The sequence below is a fragment of the Lithobates pipiens genome, unplaced genomic scaffold, assembly GCF_037356315.1.
Source record: "Lithobates pipiens isolate NorthernLeopardFrog02 unplaced genomic scaffold, aLitPip1_a1.2 Scaffold_19, whole genome shotgun sequence".
NCBI lineage: Eukaryota > Metazoa > Chordata > Amphibia > Anura > Ranidae > Lithobates > Lithobates pipiens.
The window spans coordinates 579030133-579051667 of NW_027507764.1; the positions used below are offsets into that span (position 1 = coordinate 579030133).

The 21535-nt window shown below is 47.3% G+C and overlaps 1 protein-coding gene across 2 annotated transcripts in view; it reads right to left on the reverse strand.

The window, feature by feature from the left end:
• The window catches only part of LOC143997688 (transmembrane protein 276-like), a 247962-nt gene extending 228225 nt beyond the window's left edge, over positions 1-19737 (reverse strand). Inside the window, exons 1-2 of one of the 2 annotated variants that reach the window (XR_013277718.1) lie at positions 19501-19737; positions 17249-19411 (exon numbers count right to left, since the gene is read on the reverse strand). Coding sequence is in view for 1 of the 2 variants with exons in the window: in XM_077493445.1 (XP_077349571.1) it covers positions 18926-19411; positions 19501-19584 (570 nt within the window). In the remaining variant the exon portion in view is untranslated. Of the gene's footprint in view, positions 1-17225; positions 19412-19500 lie in introns of those variants that run through there. The other variant, XM_077493445.1, reaches the window with a different exon arrangement.
• Positions 19738-21535: the final 1798 nt, after the last annotated feature.

The following is a 21535-nucleotide window of genomic DNA, read 5'->3' on the forward strand; positions in this document are numbered from 1 at the left end:
TAAAGACTTGCTGTTATTATTAGTTCCACAAAGGTTCTTTTCAGGACTGGTATCAGTGGTACAGTAATAGGCTTGTACATGTATAATATTCTTTCTTCCAAATATAGAAAGGATATTATACTTGACTGCTGCCCTTCTGCTGCAGTCTGCTAAACATTCACAACTCACTTGTTCCACAAAAGTTCTTATAAGGACTGGTAACTTGGTATAGGGTGCTACGGTACATAGGCTTGAGTGCGGTACAGTCTGCTGTTCTGTAAGGACCGCTATCGGTCCACAATAGATAGGGTTGACGTGCACCACTGCTGACCGCTGCCCTATACTGCAGCAGTCCTTCAGCGGTATAGGGACTGACGTACAGTCTGCTAATCACTAACACACAACCTGCTTGTTCCACAAAAGTTCTTATAAGGACTGGTAACTTGGTATAGGGTGCTACGGTACATAGGCTTGAGTGCGGTACAGTCTGCTGTTCTGTAAGGACCGCTATCGGTCCACAATAGATAGGGTTGACGTGCACCACTGCTGACCGCTGCCCTATACTGCAGCAGTCCTTCAGCGGTATAGGGACTGAGGTACAGTCTGCTAAACACTAATACACAACCTGCTTGGTCCACAAAAGTTCTTATAAGGACTGGTAACTTGGTATAGGGTGCTACGGTACATAGGCTTGAGTGCGGTACAGTCTGCTGTTCTGTAAGGACCGCTATCGGTCCACAATAGATAGGGTTGACGTGCACCACTGCTGACCGCTGCCCTATACTGCAGCAGTCCTTCAGCGGTATAGGGACTGACGTACAGTCTGCTAAACACTAATACACAACCTGCTTGGTCCACAAAAGTTCTTATAAGGACTGGTAACTTGGTATAGGGTGCTACGGTACATAGGCTTGAGTGCGGTACAGTCTGCTGTTCTGTAAGGACCGCTATCGGTCCACAATAGATAGGGTTGACGTGCACCACTGCTGACCGCTGCCCTATACTGCAGCAGTCCTTCAGCGGTATAGGGACTGAGGTACAGTCTGCTAAACACTAATACACAACCTGCTTGGTCCACAAAAGTTCTTATAAGGACTGGTAACTTGGTATAGGGTGCTACGGTACATAGGCTTGAGTGCGGTACAGTCTGCTGTTCTGTAAGGACCGCTATAGGTCCACAATAGATAGGGTTGACGTGCACCACTGCTGACCGCTCACCTATACTGCAGCAGTCCTTCAGCGGTATAGGGACTGACGTACAGTCTGCTAAACACTAATACACAACCTGCTTGGTCCACAAAAGTTCTTATAAGGACTGGTAACTTGGTATAGGGTGCTACGGTACATAGGCTTGAGTGCGGTACAGTCTGCTGTTCTGTAAGGACCGCTATCGGTCCACAATAGATAGGGTTGACGTGCACCACTGCTGACCGCTGCCCTATACTGCAGCAGTCCTTCAGCGGTATAGGGACTGACGTACAGTCTGCTAAACACTAATACACAACCTGCTTGGTCCACAAAAGTTCTTATAAGGACTGGTAACTTGGTATAGGGTGCTACGGTACATAGGCTTGAGTGCGGTACAGTCTGCTGTTCTGTAAGGACCGCTATAGGTCCACAATAGATAGGGTTGACGTGCACCACTGCTGACCGCTCACCTATACTGCAGCAGTCCTTCAGCGGTATAGGGACTAAGAGTTTTGTCACAGGGTCATTTAAAAAATGACATGCAGAGGAAGAGGCAGGCCCTTCCGCAGGGGTGGTAGGGGTAGGGCAGGAGCAACAGGCTTGAGCCAAAGTGGGAAGTTGCAGAAGGTGCGTTCAATTACTTTAAAGGATGCACCAGACTTGGTTGAGTGGCTCGCTCAGCCTTACTCTTCTGCACCCTCCTCATCCTCTCGATCTGCACCCTCTTCTTCACTCTCTGCTATGTGCACCCCCAAAGACACTACCACCAACAACACGACCACCACCACCACCACCACATACCTTCCGCTTGAGTCACTGGAATTATTTTCCGATCCATATCAAGAGGACATTTCTGATGCGCAGCCACTCTTGGTATTGGATCAGGAAGAGGAGGTAGCAACAAGCGCTACTCAGCAGTCTGACGCCAGTACCCAGATCAGCCCAAGGAGGAGGTTGGTCCCCGGTGTTGCTGCCTACTCCGAGATCTCTACTTATAGCGGTGGGGAAGGTGACGTTGATGATGACGTGTCTAGTGATGTCACGTGGGTGCCCACAAGAGAGGAAGAGGAGGGGAGTTCAGAGGGAGATATGGACCAGCAGATAGGGAGGAGAAGCAGCAATGACTTACATTGCACAGCAGGGACAAAGCAGACTGCAAATGTATCAGGAGCGAGTCATCGACCATGTACGGTCACATCTGGCGCTCCCAGGACACCGGCACATGGCTCCGCAGTGTGGGCTTTTTTTAACGTGTCCGCTGCTGACAATAGCGTTGCCATCTGCAATCTTTGCAGTCAACGCGTTAGTCGCGGTAAGCCCAATACTCACCTAGGGACGACCGCCTTAAGAAGGCACATGAGCAGCCATCACCGAGCCCAGTGGGAGCAACGGAACACACAAAGCCACACTGCAGGCTCTCACCGTCCAGCCTCGTCTTCTACTTCTCCTTCTCCTCTCTCCTCACAATTGTCCTCCACTCCACCTTCCATCACGCCAAGCTCACATTTTTCTGCAAAAAGGCAGGCTTCCGTGGGCCTAATGTTTGAGCGTAAAAAAATGATGATGCCGGATAACCCTCTTGCCCAACGGTTGGCGGCTGGCTTGTCAGAACTCATAGCCCGCCAACTACTGCCATATAAACTGGTGGACTCGGAGGCCTTTCGCAAATTTGTGGCCATTGGAACACCACAATGGAAGGTCCCAGGAAGGAAGTATTTCTCAGAGAAGGGCATCCCAGAGCTATATGGCCATGTTCAGCGGCAAGTGAATGTATCTCTGGCACACAGTGTCGGTGCCAAGATACATCTGACCACAGACACGTGGTCTAGCAAACACGGGCAGGGAAGGTATATCAGTTTTACTGCCCACTGGGTGAACCTTCTGACGGCCGTCAAGCATGTAACCCGTGGCACCCGTGTAGATTTGGTTTTACCGCCACGGATTGCATGCAGGCCTGACTCTTCTTCTCCTCCTCCTACTCCATCCTCCTCCCTCTCCTCCTCAGCTGCCTCCTCCTTTTCCGCTGCTAGCGTCTCTTCCACTGCACCGCCCAAGCTCCCCAGAACCTATTCCACATGCCAGGTGAGACGTTGCCATGCCGTGCTGCGTCTGTTGTGCCTGGAAGCAAAGAGCCACACTGGCCCGGCACTCCTTTCAGCTTTGCGTTCACAGGCAGATGAGTGGCTAACACCGCTCAATTTGACAGTTGGTAAAGTGGTGTGTGACAACGGTGCCAATCTGCTTAGCGCATTGAAACAGGGCAAAATCACGCACGTGCCGTGCATGGCACACGTCTTAAACTTGGTCGTGCAGCGATTCCTTGTCAAATACCCTGGGGTCCAGGACATCTTGCGGCAGGCAAGGAAAATCTCGGCCCATTTCAGAAGATCTTACACGGCCATGGCTCGCCTTGCTGACATTCAGCGGCGACACCATCTGCCGGTCAGACGTCTTATTTGCGATTGCCCGACGCGATGGAACTCAACCTTCTATATGCTTGATAGGCTGCTCCAGCAGAAACGTGCAGTTAACGTCTACCTGTATGAACTCTGCGAAAGAAACGGTTCTGGGGAGCTGGGTTTTTTTTCACCGCGCCAGTGGCTGCTCATGCGCGACACATGCAGACTTCTGCGGCCATTTGAGGAGATCACCAAACTGGTCAGTCGCAGCCATGGCGCCATCAGTGACATGGTACCTTATGCCTTCTTTCTGGAGCGTGCATTGCGTCGTGTCATTGATCAGGCTGTGGAGGAGCAGGAGCGGGAAGATGAGGAAGTCGCAATGCTGGATGAATTCCCAGGGGGGGCTACTCTATCTGAGACAAGTCAACAACAGGAGTCTGATGAGGAGTCAGAGGAGGATGGTGCCGGGGCGGATGAGCAGGAGCAAGAAGAGCATGCTTTAAACCTTTCTGGGATCCCTGTTGTGCGTGGATGGGGAGAGGAGAATGAAGAGGACGACATTATCCTGGATGATGAGCAGGAGCCAGGCCACCACACCGCTTCCACTTTAGTGCAAATGGGGGCCTTCATGCTCCAGTGTTTTAATAGGGACCCCCGTATAAAAAGCATGAGGGTCAAGGACCAGTACTGGGTGGCAACGTACTTAGACCCCCGGTACAAACACAAAATGGCGGAAATGTTACCGCCGTCGCAGAGGGCTGTCAGAATGCAGCACTTCCAGGCCTTGCTTCGAGAAATGCTGCATTCTGCTTTTGCGTGCGCTGGCAGAGGAGCAATTCCCACTCCCAGAGAAGGATTTGCGGGTACCAATCCAACAGCGCCTGCAAGAAGAGGCCGGTTTGAAGATGTGTTGGTGACTTCGGATATGAGGTCATTCTTTCAGCCGACCCATCGACAGGTGTCATCCGGATCCAGCATCAGGGAACGCCTAGACCGTCAGGTGTCCGACTACATTGGGTTAACGGCCGATGTGGACGCTCTGAGGAGTGATGAACCCCTAGACTACTGGGTGGGCAGGCTTGACCTCTGGCCAGAGCTTGCCCAATTTGCAATCGAACTGTTGGCTTGCCCCTCATCCAGTGTCCTGTCCGAAAGGACGTTCAGCGCAGCAGGGGGGATTGTGACCGATAAGCGTACTCGCCTAGCTCACCACAGTGTTAACTACCTCACATTTCTAAAAATGAATGAGGCATGGATCTCGGAGGAATTCAACACATGTGACCAGTAGACCATGTATATGTCTATAAACTATTTTTTTAATCAAGCACACAGACCTTCTTAATTCATTTGGCTCACTTCCTTGACCCAAAAAAGCACACCGTACTATATGCCCCTACCCTCCTCTTTGAAGAGGTTGAGCGGTGTCATATTTCTACTGGGGCTGCTTATGATATCCCTGTGCTGTGCTGACTTCCTCCTGGGGGTTCTTATTATGAAGGGATCACACTATCCCTGTGCTGTGCTGACTTCCTCCTGGGGGTTCTTATTATGAGGGGATCACACCATCCCTGTGCTGTGCTGACTTCCTCCTGGGGCTGCTTACGGTGCTGCTGTCAGTGCTGTATGTCACGGTGCTGCTGTCAGCGCTGTATGTCACGGTGCTGCTGTCAGCGCTGTATGTCACGGTGCTGCTGTCAGCGCTGTATGTCACGGTGCTGCTGTCAGCGCTGTATGTCACGGTGCTGCTGTCAGCGCTGTATGTCACGGTGCTGCTGTCAGCGCTGTATGTCACGGTGCTGCTGTCAGCGCTGTATGTCACGGTGCTGCTGTCAGCGCTGTATGTCACGGTGCTGCTGTCAGCGCTGTATGTCACGGTGCTGCTGTCAGCGCTGTATGTCACGGTGCTGCTGTCAGCGCTGTATGTCACGGTGCTGCTGTCAGTGCTCTGTATTACGGTGCTGCTGTCAGATGCCTCTATCACGGTGCATGTGTCATTCCGGTATGTCACGCTGCTGGTGATCATCTCCTGCACCCTCTTCTTTGCCTACCCTGGTCCCTGACCTTCCCTCTCCTCCATTGCCTTCATTAGCTCCATAGTCCTGAATTGTTAGAACAATTTCCCAAATAAAATAAAAATGCTTGTAGTTATCGATCCCAAATTCACCTCATACATGTATTATGTCATTGTCCAGATGGTGGGACTACGTTTTACCCCCTAATAATTACCACGTGGCCGCAAATTCGACATGAAGGTTTGCAAAGTTCGCCTCCCATTGAAGTCAATGGGGCCCGCGGCGAACGTTCTGTTTCGCGAACGTTTGGGTCCGTTCGCATTTCGCGTTCGCGAAACGTCCCGTCGGAAGTTCGTCCATCACTAATACTGATGGAGTTATTGCAAACAAATTTTCAAAGTGATATCAAGAATAATATTATTATGCTTTTTTTATTTTGGCAAGTTACCACAACACCATTATCCCGTAGTTTTTATGATCAAAGATGTTGGTGTCCCTTGTCAATTTTACATAGTATTTTTTTTTTAAATGTAACTGCCTACTCCAAAACTGTCATTTGAAGTAAAACACATAGCCAAGTATTATTCTACACAATTTTTTTATTGTGCAAAAAAATAAAGAAAACAAATAAAATTAGACATGCTATCTGCCAATAGAACTTAAAAGATCACTAAAGGAAACATAAAAAAAAAAATAACAAACATGTTATACTTACCTCCACTGTGCAGCTCGTTTTGCACAGTGGCCCCCGAACCTGCTCTTTTGGGGTCCCTCGGCGACTGTCTCGGCTCCATCCCGCAGGGGCTCCGCAACTCCCTGGCATATTGTGGAGTGCATGCGGGCTCACTCCAGTGATGCAGCTAGCGGCCGTAGCCACTCGCTGTATTACTCGGCCCTGCCCCCCGGCGTGCCACGTCATTGTATGTGATTGACAGCAGCGCGAGCCAATGGCTGCGCTGCTTTCAATTGATCCACTCTAGTCAATCAACGGCCAGGGTTAGTGGCGAAGAGGATGTCGGAGGCGAACTTTCGAGGGGTCAGGTAAGTAAAACGGGGGGGCTGGGGGCGCCGGCATTGTCAGATGTTTTTTCACCTTAGTGCATAGAATGTATTAAGGTGAAAAACCTTTACAACCCCTTTATAAAAAAAAGTGCATTCTATGCATCCAAAGATATAGAAAATATGCCAAATCAAATCATTAATCAACCAAAAAAAATAATGTCAAAGCAATAACTTCAATGGCAATAATAAATAACACGTTATCTCCTCCGCAACATGGCTGGTTGATGAATGGGCATTCAGAAATGAACTGAGAAGCACGAAATGAAAAACGCAAAATGAAAAGAGCCCAAAGGGTGGCGCTAAAGAGCTGAAAAACAAAGTAGTACATCACTACATTTGTGATTGTTGGCCAACAATTGTGTGCCATGTGTATGCAAGATATGTTTGGGACAATGCCCTTCGGACAAAAGTACACGGTTTTGTTGGCCAACAATCCGATCGTGTGTACGAGGCTTAAAGGATCACAGGAGTGCAATTCAATCAGTCCAGGCACAGCATCATCCCGACAATGGCAGTCTGGAACCGCCAGGTGCCTGGACTGATGGCCGTCTCAGCAAGCCACTGAGATGGCCGCTCCCCGCCCCGTGCTCCAATGAGCGTGGAGGAGCAGAGCAGAGAGCTACTGATTGACCGACAGCAGATCTCCGCTCAGGGAACTGAGAGAACCGAGCCAGCTGCAGTGTTTGATCGCTTGGTTCTCAATGAAGAGGCGCCAGGGGACAGATGGAGCATCAGACCAATGCTGCAACCACCTAGGTAAGTATGATTCTACAATAACCCCCAAACCCATACTTCTCTTTTAAGGCTGCATTCACACTTCAGTGTTTTAAATCTCGGGCAGATTTGCCATGAATCTGCCCGCAACTTGAAAGCACCGTTATGTGAATGACAAATCTCGGGACTTGCATTTGAGATGCCATTCATTTGAATGACACCTCAAATCACGATACAGGTCTGCCGTGATTGTCTTGTAATAATTTGCATTGCAATCACTCATCGTAGTGTTGTACCTCACCGCGTTCTTAACGGTCGAAAGTTCAGAGAACTTTTGTGTGACCGTGTGTATGCAAGCCGAGCTTGAGCGGAATTCCGTCAGAAAAAACATCCAAGATTTTTCCGACAGAAACTCTGCTCGTGTGTACGCGGCATTAGAAAGGCTTTCCAAAGCATAGTGTTTCTAAATCCAGCGGTTACTCTATTTATTGCCATTGATAGATTCACGCCCCATTGGAGTGGGAGTTTTGTGAGGGTGAGATCTCTCGAATGGAGACACGATGGATCTATGACTTAAAATGTTACGTGCCCTTTGGACTTAACGTTGATAGAGACGTGAATTGTTTCATTAACAACAGCTAATATCTCATTGTTATTCCAATTTTTTCCTGCCATTATGACTAGAATTGGCTTATTTGGTTGGTAGGGTGTCTTATTATGTTTAATATAAATTTTCTTTTGTTTGTAATTTTAATAATAATTTAGCTTATATTCTGTATTTTATGTATATTATTTGGTAATATAGGATATGTCTTTTGTCCACTAGGTGGAAGCATCTTCACCTGCCTGATTTATTGATTTCTTTTTTTTTCTGCACTTTTTTTTATTAATTTTTTTATCAGTTATTGTTTTGTTTTTGTATTAAGGTGACATTAAGGTGTATGACTAATTAATCTTTGGTGTTTTGTTTTTTACAGTGAGGGGAAAAAAAAGTATTAAAGTATTTTATCCCCTGCTGATTTTATACATTTGGCCACTGACGAAGAAATGATCAGTCTATAATTTTAATGGTCAGTTTATTTTAACAGTGAGAGACAGAATAACAACAAAAATATCCAGAAAAACGCATTTCAAAAAAAGTTATAAATTGATTTACATTTTAATGAGTGAATAAGTATTTGATCCCCTATCAATCAGCAAGATTTCTGGCTCCCAGGTGTCTTCTCTACAGGTAACATGCTAAGATTAGGAGCACTCTTGAAGGGAATGCTCCCAATCTCATCTTGTTACCTGTATAAGAGACACTTGTCCACAGATTCCAATCTCTCTACCATTGCCAAGACAAAAGAGCTATCCAAGGATGTCAGGGACAAGATTGTAAGTCTACACGAGGCTAGAACGGGCTACAAGACCATCGCCAAGCAGCTTGGTGAGAGGATGACAAGTTGGTGCGATTATTCGCAAATGGAAGAAACACAAAATAACTGTCAATCTCCCTCGGTCTGGGGCTTCATGCAAGATCTTACCTCCTGGAGTTCCAATGATGATGAGAACGGTGAGGGATCAGCCCAGAACAACACTGGAGAACCTTGTCAATGATCTCAAGGCAGCTGGGATCATAGTCACCAAGAAAACAATTGGTAACACATTACACCGTGAAGTACTGAAATCCTGGAGCTCCCATAAGGTCCCCCTGCTCAAGAAAGCACATGTACAGGCTCATCTGAAGTTTGCTAATGAACATCTGAATGATTCAGAGGAGAACTGGGTGAAAGTGTTGTGGTCAGATGAGTCCAAAATCAAGTTCTTTGGCATCAACTCAACTCACCGTGTTTGGATGAGGAGGAATGCTGCCTGTGACCCAAAAAACAACATCCCCACCATCAAACATGGAGGTGGAAACATTGTGCTTTGGTGGTGTTTTTCTGCTAAGGAGACAGGACAATTTCATGGCATCAAAGGGACGATGGACAGGGCCATATACTGTCAAATCTTGGGTGAGGATCTCCTTCTCTCAGCCAGGGCGTTGGGCCATGGATGGGTATTCTAGCATGACAATGACCCAAAACACAGGGCCAAGGAAACTAAAGAGTGGCTCAAGAAGTACATTAAGGTCCTGGAGTGGTCTAGCCAGTCTCCAGACCTTAATCCCCATAGAAGATCTTTGGAGGGAGCTGAAGGTTTGAATTATACATCAGCCTGAAACCTTAATGACTTGGAGAGGATCTGCAAAGAGGAGGAGTGGGACAAAATCCCTCCTGAGATGTGTGCAAACCTGGTGGCCAACTACAAGAAACGTCTGACCTCTGTGATTGCTAAGGGTTTTGCCACTAATGCCGGCCATACACGGTTCGAATCTCGAAAGAATTTTCTTTCGAAAATCGTATCTAAGAATTTTCGTATGAATTTAGCACCATTAGTGGGCTGCAGCAACAGCCGATTTTCGTGCAGAAATAAAGTTTGAGGAATCTGACATGTTGGAAATTTTTAGAAAAACGATTTTCTAATCAATGATGGGAGAATCGTGCGAGAAACGTAATAAGAAAAGAAAATGTACGGAGATAAAAGAAAATTTACGGAGAGAAAAGAAGATTCCCAGCCAAGAAAATTCTTTTCTGTAGCAACATGAGGTGAAATTGAAGGCTTGGTCGGCCGAATTTCGAAAATCAATGGTGACATCATCGGATCACAAAAAAAACAAATTTTCTGATTTTGAAAAGAAAATTCGTTCGAAATTCGACCGTGTATGGCCTGCATAACTCATGTTTTGCGAAGGGGTCAAATACAAATTTCACTCATTAAAATGCAAATCAATTTATAACTTTTTTTGAAATGCGTTTTTCTGGATATTTTTGTTGTTATTCTGTCTCTCACTAGTAAAATAAACTGACCATTAAAATTATAGACTGATCATTTCTTTGTCAGTGGGCAAATGTACAAAATCAGCAGGGGATCAAATACTTTTTTCCCCTCACTATATATGTATTTTTTTTTCAGTCAATATTTGGCATAATATGGCAGTGCGATAATGCACCAGCCTTTCTGTGTTTGCATTGCTATTTTAAAGTGTATCGGGGAGGTGGAGCATTTCTGTGGGATTGATTTACATCAATCATCTTGACTTCCGGCTGTTGGAACACACTGATTATTTTTGGCCTCTTCTGGCAGCCAACTTTCGGCAAATGAAGGTTCTGGTTTTTATGTATAAAGAGGCGTGCTTGTGTCAGTTGGCCACGCCTCTGACAATGCCCTATTGGATGAAACGCGTTGGTAAGGCCCTGGGAGACAGAAGCAGGAGCCAACGCGTTTATATTTGATGCTCGTTTTTATGCTTGTGTTTGTAAGTACATTTCTATTACATCTTTTTTTTTATTGACCTGAACGTACTTCACTATGTGCCTCTTTTTTCATCATGGTGGTTAACTCCTTGTGATTGGGGGGGTTACATGATGGTGAGTGCGTTGCTTTGGAAAAGTGATGTGGAGGTCACTGACTGACGAGGATTATTACATCAACTGCATCATGCTGTAGACTTGTCCACCTCTGATCTGACGCTGGAGAATGTATCAACCCTTGGTTTATGCCAGTTTCTATTTTCCTTCTTGGTAAGATTTGATTTACACTGTGGTGTGATGTGCTATCAATTCACAACGAAGCTGGTGCGGGGTCTCATCTCTTCCCTCCAACATTTATTGTGGACTGTTTTCTCTAGTTTTTTTAGCGCTGCATATGGACTCACATTATATTTACCTGCTCTGTGCCAGGGTTTTGCACAGTGCAGACCCAAACCTCCTTTTCTGGGATCCCCGCTGCTGTACCTGGCTCCTCCCCTTAAAAAGGTGCCCCCCCATGGAGAGCCGCAGTCCATGGGGGAACTCGTGCGGGTGCGCTCCCAAGTCCTGCTGCTGTATCCATTGACACAGACATCGGGAGTCAGCCTCGCATCACTGGATTTGATTGACAGCAGCGGGAGCCAATGTCTCCTGCTGCTATCAATCTGTCCAGTGAGGACAGAGACAGCGATGGGAGCAACTGGGCTTGTGCACATCATTGGAACGGATGCGCCCAGGTAAGATAAAAAAAAAAAGGGGGCTCCGGGGGGAGCTGCAGCAAAGGTTTTTCACCTTAAAGCGGAGTACCTCCTAATGTTTTATTTTTCTTTAAAGTCAGCAGCTACAAATACTGTAGCTGCCGACTTTTAAAATAAGGATACTTACTTGTCCAGGGTGCCTGATCTGTCCCTCGGATGGAGGCGCCATCAGTTCACTTTCTGGTTCCCTACTGTGCATGCGTGACTCACGCTGGGTGATCCCACAAGTCCCTGCTGTCTTCTGGGACTTGTGTATCTCCCAGAAGACGGCGGGGGGGTTAAGAAGCGCCAGAAGTGGCATAGATACCTGCGGGTGGCTCATGTATCTATACCCAGAAGTGAAAGCAAAATACCTGTATTAGGGGGATTCCAAAAAGTGGAAGTTCCATTTATGGGTGGAACTCCGCTTTAATGTTTTGTAATATGGCAGCTATTACAGACCGAAGCCTTCTTAGATACTAACTAAAGGCAAATAGACTGTGCACTCTGCAAGTGCAGTTTCTTCAGAGGTTAGTAAATAAATTAGGTAATGCTTCACTTTGCAAAGAAAAACCGATCATTTGCAAGGAAAAAAAAAAAGGAGCATTTTTTCTTACACGATTGGACAGTGGAAGGCGGCAGAGCTTGCCCTCATTTACTAAGTGCACAGTCTATTTGCCTTTAGTAAATAAACTCCATAATGTACATAACCAGTCTACAACTGATAATGAAAATCTGCCAGCACAGTACAGACAGGATTCATTATGATAAACAGAACGCCTCATCTCCTTCATAAGCATTGTGTAGAAAGGGAGAGTGTCAGAGATCAGCTGCGGAGCTGATCTGTGCCTCACCTTTAGGCCGGGTTCACACCGCTGCGATGCGGGAACGCCGCGAATCCGCGGCGTTTTCCCGCATCGCACACCTCCCGCCGGCAGTTCACACTGCCCTATGCGGACGGCTGGGAGTGTCAATGATATGTTAATGACACCCCCAGATCCGTCCGCATATTGCAGTGCGATCTGCCGACTCGCGCAGGAATCAGATCGCATGGTGTGAACCCCCATGCGATCCGATCCTGTTGCGGACCAAAAAAAAAAGAGTCCTGTGCGAGTTTGCTGCGGGAGCGATGCAAATTCAGCCATACTATCTGTATGGCTGTACTCGCATCGCTACGGAGATCGGATGTGATTTGCGGTGCGAATCACATCCGGATCTCCCCCCGCAGCAGTGTGAACCCAGCCTTACTGCTGCAGGTCGGCTGGCACCTGTTCCATTCACTGGTGTTCAGCTCTGTGCACTCTGCAGCTATGGGTGTCACCGCCCCTCACCTGTTACCTAATATATGATTCCTTCCTGCTACTTCCTGTCCAGCCCCTCATGTGCTTCTCTATTTAAATCCCTTTCAAACCAGCTACTGGTTGCTTGAGCAACATTTGTTTCTGAGCTCCCTTCGTGTAACCTGTTTTACCTGACCTCTTGTGAACTGATCTCGTGTACCGACCCGGCTTGTTCTGATTACGTTGTCTGCAGCTCGCCCTGACCTTGGCTCACTATCCGGCTCTCCTTTACTTCATCCATCCTTGTCTAACAGTGTCTTATGGTACTTTCCTAGCGAGCAGGGTGAACCCGAAGGTCGTGACCTTGGGTCAGCACGCAGCTAAGCCCAAACCCTCGTGAGGGGGTCACTGACAGAATACCGGGTGGGCCTTAGACTCCACGCCCTGGGGGATCCCGTGTCACCTGCTGGGCTGTGGGCTCACTGTAAGTAGTAGTGTGACAGTTTGCTCAAGCCATGAGCGCCACTGAGAATCAAATGCAACATCTAGTTCAGAGACCTAACTCCCAGCAAGCAAATCAAGAGCAAACAATGCTGGTTCTTCAGGATCTTGCCTCCCATCTGGATCATCTGCAACTTCAGCTCCTCCTGTTCCAGCTCCTGATTCAGTTGCTCCTGTCTTACCTGCTACACCTGGCATTCCCTGCCTGCATCTGCCATCGCCACCTCATTTTGCTGGCAACCCTAAGGCTTGGGCCTCTCCACTCTGGAAATCACATGATTCTATTACCTCTGACTTCCAGCTTTTTTGGATGCATTCCGGAAAAATTTTGATGAGCCCAGCAGAGTGTCTTTGGCTGCTGGGGCCCGCCTTCGTCTTCAAGGAATTACAGTCGGCCAATACGCAGTTCAATTCCGTACACTGGCTGCTGAACTCAAATGGAATAATGAGGCCCTTACTGCTACCTTCTGGCAAGGCCTATCAGACCGTGTCAAGGATGAACTCGCTGAACGCTCCATTCTTACAACATTGGATGACTTAATCACATTCAAATAAACATTCGATTCCAGGAGTGGGCCCTGGAGAAATCCAGATCCAGTCATCCCCCTGCTGGCCGTCCAGCACAGGTAGTCCAAAGACCTGTGCAATCTTCTCAGTCGTTGGAAGAACCTATACAGTTTGGGTGAACCCGCCTCACTCCCGAGGAATGTGCCCGACGCATGGGATTGGGCGTGTGCCTTTACTGTGGCGATAAAAGACATCTTTTGAACTCCTGTCCAGTCCATCAGGGAAACTCCAGGGTCTAGGTCACTCAGAGGGAGGTGATCTAGACTGATCCATTAATTTTGTCCTCTTCCCTCGTTTCACCCTTCCCATGGCTATCCACTGGGCTCAAAATGCCAACTCTCTGCATACGTGGACTCTGGTGCTGCCGGGAATTTCATTTAACAATTTTTAGCTTCCGAGTTGGACATCGCTTTTGTTGCCTTGGCTATACCCCTCTCTGTGACCGCAGTAGATGACTCCTTCTTGCCTATGAGTCCTATCTGGTTTAAAACCCCTCCTATTGAGTTACACATTTGGTTTTGCATGGTGAGATCTTTCCTAATTTTGCTGAAATCCTCCAGTCTCATCATCCTGGGCCTTCCATGGTTGCAGAAACACTCCCCGCATCTTGACTGGAATTCTGGACAAGTATTGGCTTGGGGTTCATGTCAGCAACAATGTATTTCCAAGGTACTACCTCCTCCTTCCATTGCTCTTGCTGAGACCTCCGCAACTCCCATGTTGCCTGCCTAATATCAGTCCTTCCGAGATGTTTTCTGCAAAAGTCCGCTGATCGCCTTCTTCCTGACAGGGACCTCTCCTCCCAGAGGCCGAGTCTACCCTCCATCTATTCCCTATACACAAGCCATGCCTGAATACATTTGGGAAAATCTACAAAGGGGTTTCATCAGGGTAATCAAACTCACCTGCCGGAGCCGGGTTCTTCTTTGTAGCGAAAGATGGTTCACTCCGTCCATGCTTCGACTACAGGGGTCTTAACGCCATCACCGCGAAGAGCCGATACCCTCTACCTTTAATTTCAGAACTCTTTGACAGACTGCAAGGTTCTCATGTTTTTACTAAACTGGATCTTAGAGGGGCCTACAATTTAATAAGAATCCGGGAAGGAGACGATTGGATGACTGCCTTTAAACAGCAGGGACGGACATTATGAGTATCTTGTGATGCCCTTTGGCTTATGCAATGCCCCAACGGTCTTCCAAAATTTTGTTAATGAGATCTTTCGCGACCTTCTGTATGTCTGTGTTATTGTATATCTAGATGACATTCTTATTTTCTCACCAGACTTACTTACCCATCGTCTTCATGTGAAAGCTGTGCTACAGCGTCTACGGGACAATTGTCTATACGCAAAATTAGAGAAATGTCTATTTGAACAAACACAAGTTCTATTTCTGGGCTACATAATCTCGTCACAGGGCCTTCTCATGGACCCAGCCAAACTTCGGGCCATCTCCGAGTTTTTCTGAGCTCCCTTCATGTAACCTGTTTTACCTGGCCTCTTGTGAACTGATCTCTTGTGTACCGACCCGGCTTGTTCCGATTACGTTGTCTGCAGCCCACCCTGACCTTGGCTCACTATCCGGCTCTCCTTTGCTTCATCCATCCTTGTCTAAGTGTCTTCTGGTACTGCCCTAGCGAGCAGGGTGAACCCGGGGGTCGTGACCTGGGGTCAGCACGCAGCTAAGCCCAAACCCTCGTGAGGGGGTCACTGGCAGAATACCGGCTGGCCCCTAGACTCCACACCCTGGGGGATCCCGTGTCACCTGCTTGCCTGTGGGCTCACTGTAAGTAGTATTGTGACAGAGAGCTAAAAAATAATTTTCCAGCAATCGAGTTTTCAGAAAGGAGCATGTGAAAAAGGTAAGCAGCAACATCAGGACATCCCCCGATGATGTGGTTTAACACGAATTTGGGTGGAGCCCGTTCATGATGTAATTGCACGCGCCGCTGATCGGGCATTGGTACAATTTGTGATTGTTGGTTATGCAGCACATATAGTGCATTAAGCCCCACCCAGAAACAGGCCACAGGCCCGTTGTACTGCTTAAAACTATTTTGCTGCCAGTGCTGTTGGCCCCACCTCCCTATGTTGTATTATTGGCCTCCCGGCCAACCTGGCTAGCTGTTATGCTGTAACAACAAACTTTGTAACCAAAGAATTGTCTATACATTTGAAGCAATAATCAACAGGATTTCCCATTATATACACCTTCCACTTTCAGTATTTTCTCCCTCCCTACTGTTAAAACAGTCGGTTTCCTCTGTTAGTGTTGTAGGAGTTGGGGGGATATTATGTCCCGTCCACTGGTCCTCCAGCAGCACGCACCCAGGACCTCCAAACCCAACTCTGGAGAGGTGTCCATCACCGCCTGGAGACTTCTCAGTGCAGGAGATCTCCCATAGAATAGACACCACAAGCATCATCATTAAAATAGTTTAATCTGAAAAGATCACAGTTCTTGTAAACCAAAACCAGCAGATATATCACACACCTAGGTGACAAGACATTCTCCTTCAAGTCCGCAACTAGAAAAAGCCCACATCACCGGCCTGTATTGTGTATTAGGAAAAGGTGAACATACTATACATACAGAAGAGCCCCGGTCCCCGTCCTCCATAAGCTCTAAGGAGCAGGGCCCTCTGATTCCTACTGTATTAAAGTGTATTGTATTTTTACTGTCTACCCTCAAGTTATAAAGCGCTACGTAAACTGTTGGTGCTATATAAATACTGTATAATAATAACAACAATAATAATACCCCAGACCCATTTACATCTGTCCTCCATACCAATTTACAGTGCCTCGAAAAAGTATTAATACCCTTTGAAATTTTCCAAATTTTGTCATGTTACAATAAAAACGTAAATGTATTTTATGTGATAGACCAACACAAAAGTGGGACATAATTGTGAAGTGGAAAAAAAATGATAAATGGTTTTCAACATTTTTAACAAATAAATATGTGAAAAGTGTGGCGTGCATTTGTATTCAGCCCCCTTTACTCTGATACCCCTAACTAAAATCTAGTGGAACCAATTGCCTTCAGAAGTCACCTAATTAGTAAATAGAGTCCACCTGTGTGTAATTTAATCTCAGTATATACAGCTGTTCTGTGAAGCCCTCAGAGAATTGTTAGAGAACCTTAGTGAACAAACAGCATCATGAAGGCCAAGGAACACACCAGACAGGTCAGGGATAAAGTTGTGGAGAAGTTTAAAGCAGGGTTAGGTTATAAAAAAAAAATCTACCACGCTTTGAACATCTCACGGAGCTCTTCAATTGGAAAATGGAAAGAGTATGGCACAACTGCAAACCCACCAAGACATGGCCGTCCACCTAAACTGACAGGCCGGGCAAGGAGAGCATTAATCAGAGAAGCAGCCAAGACGTCCTTGGTAACTCTGGAGGAGCTGCAGAGATCCACAGCTCAGGTGGGAGAATCTATTAGTCGTGCTCTCCACAAATCTGACCTTTATGGAAGAGTGGCAAGAAGAAAGACATTGTTGAAATAAAGCCATAAAGAAGTCACATTTGCAGTTTGTGAGAAGCCATGTGGGGGACACAGCAAACATGTGGAAGAAGGTGCTCTGGTCAGATGAGACCAAAATGTTACTTTTTGGCCTAAAATCAAAACACTATGAGTGGCGGAAAACTAACACTGCACATCACCCTGAACACACCATTCCCACTGTGAAACATGGTGGTGGCAGCATCATGTTGTGGGGATTCTTTTCTTCAGCAGGGACAGGGGAGCTAGTCAGAGTTGATGGGAAGATGGATGGCGCTAAATACAGGGCAATCTTAGAAGAAGACCTGTTATGCCGCATACACACGACCGGAATTTTGGCCAGCAAAAGGCCAATGAGATCTTTTCATCGGAAAATGCAACCGTGTGTGTATGCTCCATCGGGATTTAGCTGGCCAAATTTCCGCCAGCAAAAAACGTATAGCATGTTCTCAATTTTCCAGACTGAAAAACAAAATTCCGATCGTGTGTATCCAATTCCAACGCACAAAAACTCACGCATGCTCAGATTCAACTACGAGATGGAAGCTATTGATCCTCCTTTTTCTAGTCTCGTTGTACGTCACCGCATTCTTGGCGGTCGGAATTTGGTGTGACCGTGTATAAGCAAGACAGCTTGAGCGAAAATCTGTCGGGAAAACCATCAGAGCTTTTTCCGACCATAATTCCGATTGTGTGTACACGGCATTAGAGTCTACAAAACACTTGAGACGGGGGGCGGAGGTTCACCTTCCAGCAGGACAACGACCCCAAACATACAGCCAGAGCTACAATGGAATGGTTTAGATCAAAGTGTATTCATGGCATATGAATGGCCCAGTCACAGTCCAAACTTAAATCCAATTGAGAATCTGTGGCAAGACTTGAAAATTGCTGTTCACAGACGCTCTCCATCCAATATGACAGAGCTTGAGATATTTTGCAAAGAAGAATGAGCGAGAATGCCCCTCTCTAGATGTACAAAGCTGGTAGAGAAATCCCCAAAAAGACTTGTAGCTGTAATTGCAGAGAAAGGAGGTTCTACAAAGTATTGACTCCGGGGGGCGCCATACAAATGCCTCCCACACTTTACACATATTTGTAAAAAAGATTGAAACCATTTATCCTTTTTCTTCCACTGCACAATTATGTGCCACTTTGTGTTGGTCTATCACATAAAATCCCAATAAAATATATTTACAATTTTGGTTGTAACATGAAAAAATTTGGAAAATTTCAAGGGATAGGAATACTTTTTCAAAGCACTGTACGCCCGTCCCTGTGCTTCCATCCTCAAACCCCTGTCCTCCATACTCCAAACCCTTTGTTCCTCCTACTCCAGGCTTCAGTCTCTCTATCCACCATTCCTCATTGCTCCCCAGACCCTCAACCCTCCCTACACCAGACCATCCAATCTTCATATCTCAGACCACTGTCGTCCTGTCCTCCATGCCCCAAAAACCTGTCCCCCTGTCCACCAGACTCTAGAGCCTCCACTCCTATGTCCTCTATACCCCAGACCCCTATCAGTTTATCCTCCCTATCCCAGGCCCTCTGCTCCTCCTATCCCTGTCCCTCGGTTGTCCATACCACAGGCCCTCTGTGCTTTCCCCAGACCCCAGTCTCTCAGACTCTAAAAATCTCAGGCCTCTTGCCTCAGAGCCATGTGGAGCAGCAGGATTGATATGCTAAGCACAAAGTTCTGTATCATCTTCCCTTGGAAAGGAGGAACATCTGCAGTCTTCAGGAAGGACATGAGACTCGAAGTTGCCAGGGCCAGGCTGCCCAGCACTCCGTAACGGTTCCCAGTGAACACCGAGATCATCAGAATTGCCAGGGTTGCTCCAGCTCTGGTGAAATAAGGGGCCACCATTTGGCTTTCTTGAGTCAGGTACCCGTAGCCCATGGATAGAAGCAGCGCGGAGCCCAGGACCAGGTTGGCCGTCATTTGATCTCCATTCAGCCAGAAGAAGGAGAAGACCAAGAAAGGCAGGCCAAGAACACTGGTAATCCAAAAGCTGGAGCAGCGGAGAGAGTCGGGGTCCTCATTCCATAGAAGGTCACATCCTATGGCAATGGCAGAAGCCGTGGCATGGAGCAAGAATCCAGCTGCCGCCCCTCTGTGCACCTGAAAATACAAAGGAACCTCAGAATGGAGGAATATACCAACAGGAAATGAGAAACCCCCTCCCCCACTATAGCTGTTCTGCTGCTCACCTGCAGAGTGCGCAAAGCCGAGTAGAGGCAAACACCAGTAAGACACAGATATGAGGCCACCAGACCCAACTCCGGGACCCCCATCACCAGGGAGGAGAGGAGAGCCACTGCCAAACAGAGAGGAGATATCACATAGAGATCGTGTATGAGGGACTCCAAAACTTATCCCCTCCAGAACCCACCATTACACAACACCCCCATATCCTCCTCTCTGCCCCCAACACCCCACCACACAGCCTGTCCTCCTCTCCGCCCGCAACTCCCCGCCCCTCCTCCTCTCCATCCCGCAACTCCCCGCCCATCCTCCTCTCCGCCGGCAACACCCCGCCCATCCTCCTCTCCGCCCGCAACACCCAGCCCATCCTCCTCTCCGCCCGCAACACCCAGCCCATCCTCCTCTCCGCCCGCAACACCCAGCCCATCCTCCTCTCCGCCGCAACACCCAGCCCATCCTCCTCTCCACCCGCAACACCCAGCCCATCCTCCTCTCCGCCCACAACACCCAGCCCATCCTCCTCTCCGCCCACAACACCCCCTCTTAGAGCTGCAGTTAATCGTCAGGAATCGTTATTGTGATCTTGACTAAAGTGTTTCACAATTCTTTCTATGCAAAGAATTCTCTCTACTCTTCTGAAGCCATCAAAAGAAAGGAAGAGAAAAACTGGGCAGTCTGACAACAATCACAACAAACAGAACAAATCTTTTTCTGACATTTGTTGGTTTCAAGTTAAAATCTTTTTTTTTGCTAGAAAATTACTTTGAAACCCCAAACATTATATATATTTAATAGACACCCTAGAGAATAAAATGGTGGTCGTTGCAATATTTTATGTCACACTGTATTTGCACAGCTGTCTTCCAAATGCAATTTAAAAAAAAAAAAAAATACTTTAACCACTTGCCGCCCGCCCTATTACAAAATGACGGTGGCAAAGTGGTTTCATAATCCTGACCGGATGTCATATGACGTCCTCAGGATTATGAGCCGCTGTGCGCCCCCGGGGGCGCGCATCGCGCCGATCGTTGTTGCCGGGTGTCAGTCTGACACCCGGCAACTACGATCTCGGTAAAGAGTCTCCGACGGAGACTCTTTACCACGTGATCAGCCGTGTCCAATCACGGCTTATCACAGTGTAAATGGGAAGAGCCGGTGATCGGCTTTTGTTCACTCGTGTCTGTCAGACGCGAGTAGAGGAGAGCCGATCGGCTGCTCCTCTGACAGGGGGGTCTGTGCTGATCGATTATCAGCACAGCCCCCCCGAGGATGCCCACACTGGACCACCAGGGAAAAGGTAATCCTCCCTAGACCACCAGGGATGCCAGTCAGCACAATGGATGCCAATCAGTGCCCATAATGGATACCAATCAGTGCCCACAATGGGCATCACTGATTGGCATGCATTATTGTTTGGCACTGATTGGCATCCATTAGTACAGTATAACACCAATGCCGCCTATGAGTGCCCACCTGTGCCGCCTATGAGTGCCCACCCATGCCCATCTGTGTCACCTATCCATGCCCATCTGTGCCGCCTATCCATGCCCATCTGTGCCGCCCATCCATGCCAATTTGTGCCACCTATCAGTGTCCATCAGTGCCACTTCATTGGTGCCCATCAGTGCCGCCTTATCAGTGCCCATCAGTGAAGGAGAAAAAGTACTTATTTACAAAGTTTTGAAACTGAAACAAAAAAAAAACATTTTTTTTTTTCAAACTTTTCGGTATTTTTTTATTTGTAGCGCAAAAAATAAAAACCGCAGAGGTGATCAAATACCACCAAAAGAAAGCTCTATTTGTGGGAAAAAAATGATAAAAATTTCATTTGGGTAGCATGACCGCGCAATTGTCATTCAAAATGCGACAGCGCTGAAAGCTCAAAATTGGTCTGGGCAGGAGGGTGTTTAAGTGCCCCCCCCCCCCCCCCCCGGTATTGAAGTGGTAATAAAAAACTAACCAGTAACATTAGCCCCCCTTTTTTTTTGTATAATGTGAAAGATTTTACATTGAGAGAACCGCGATCTTATTATTCTAAGC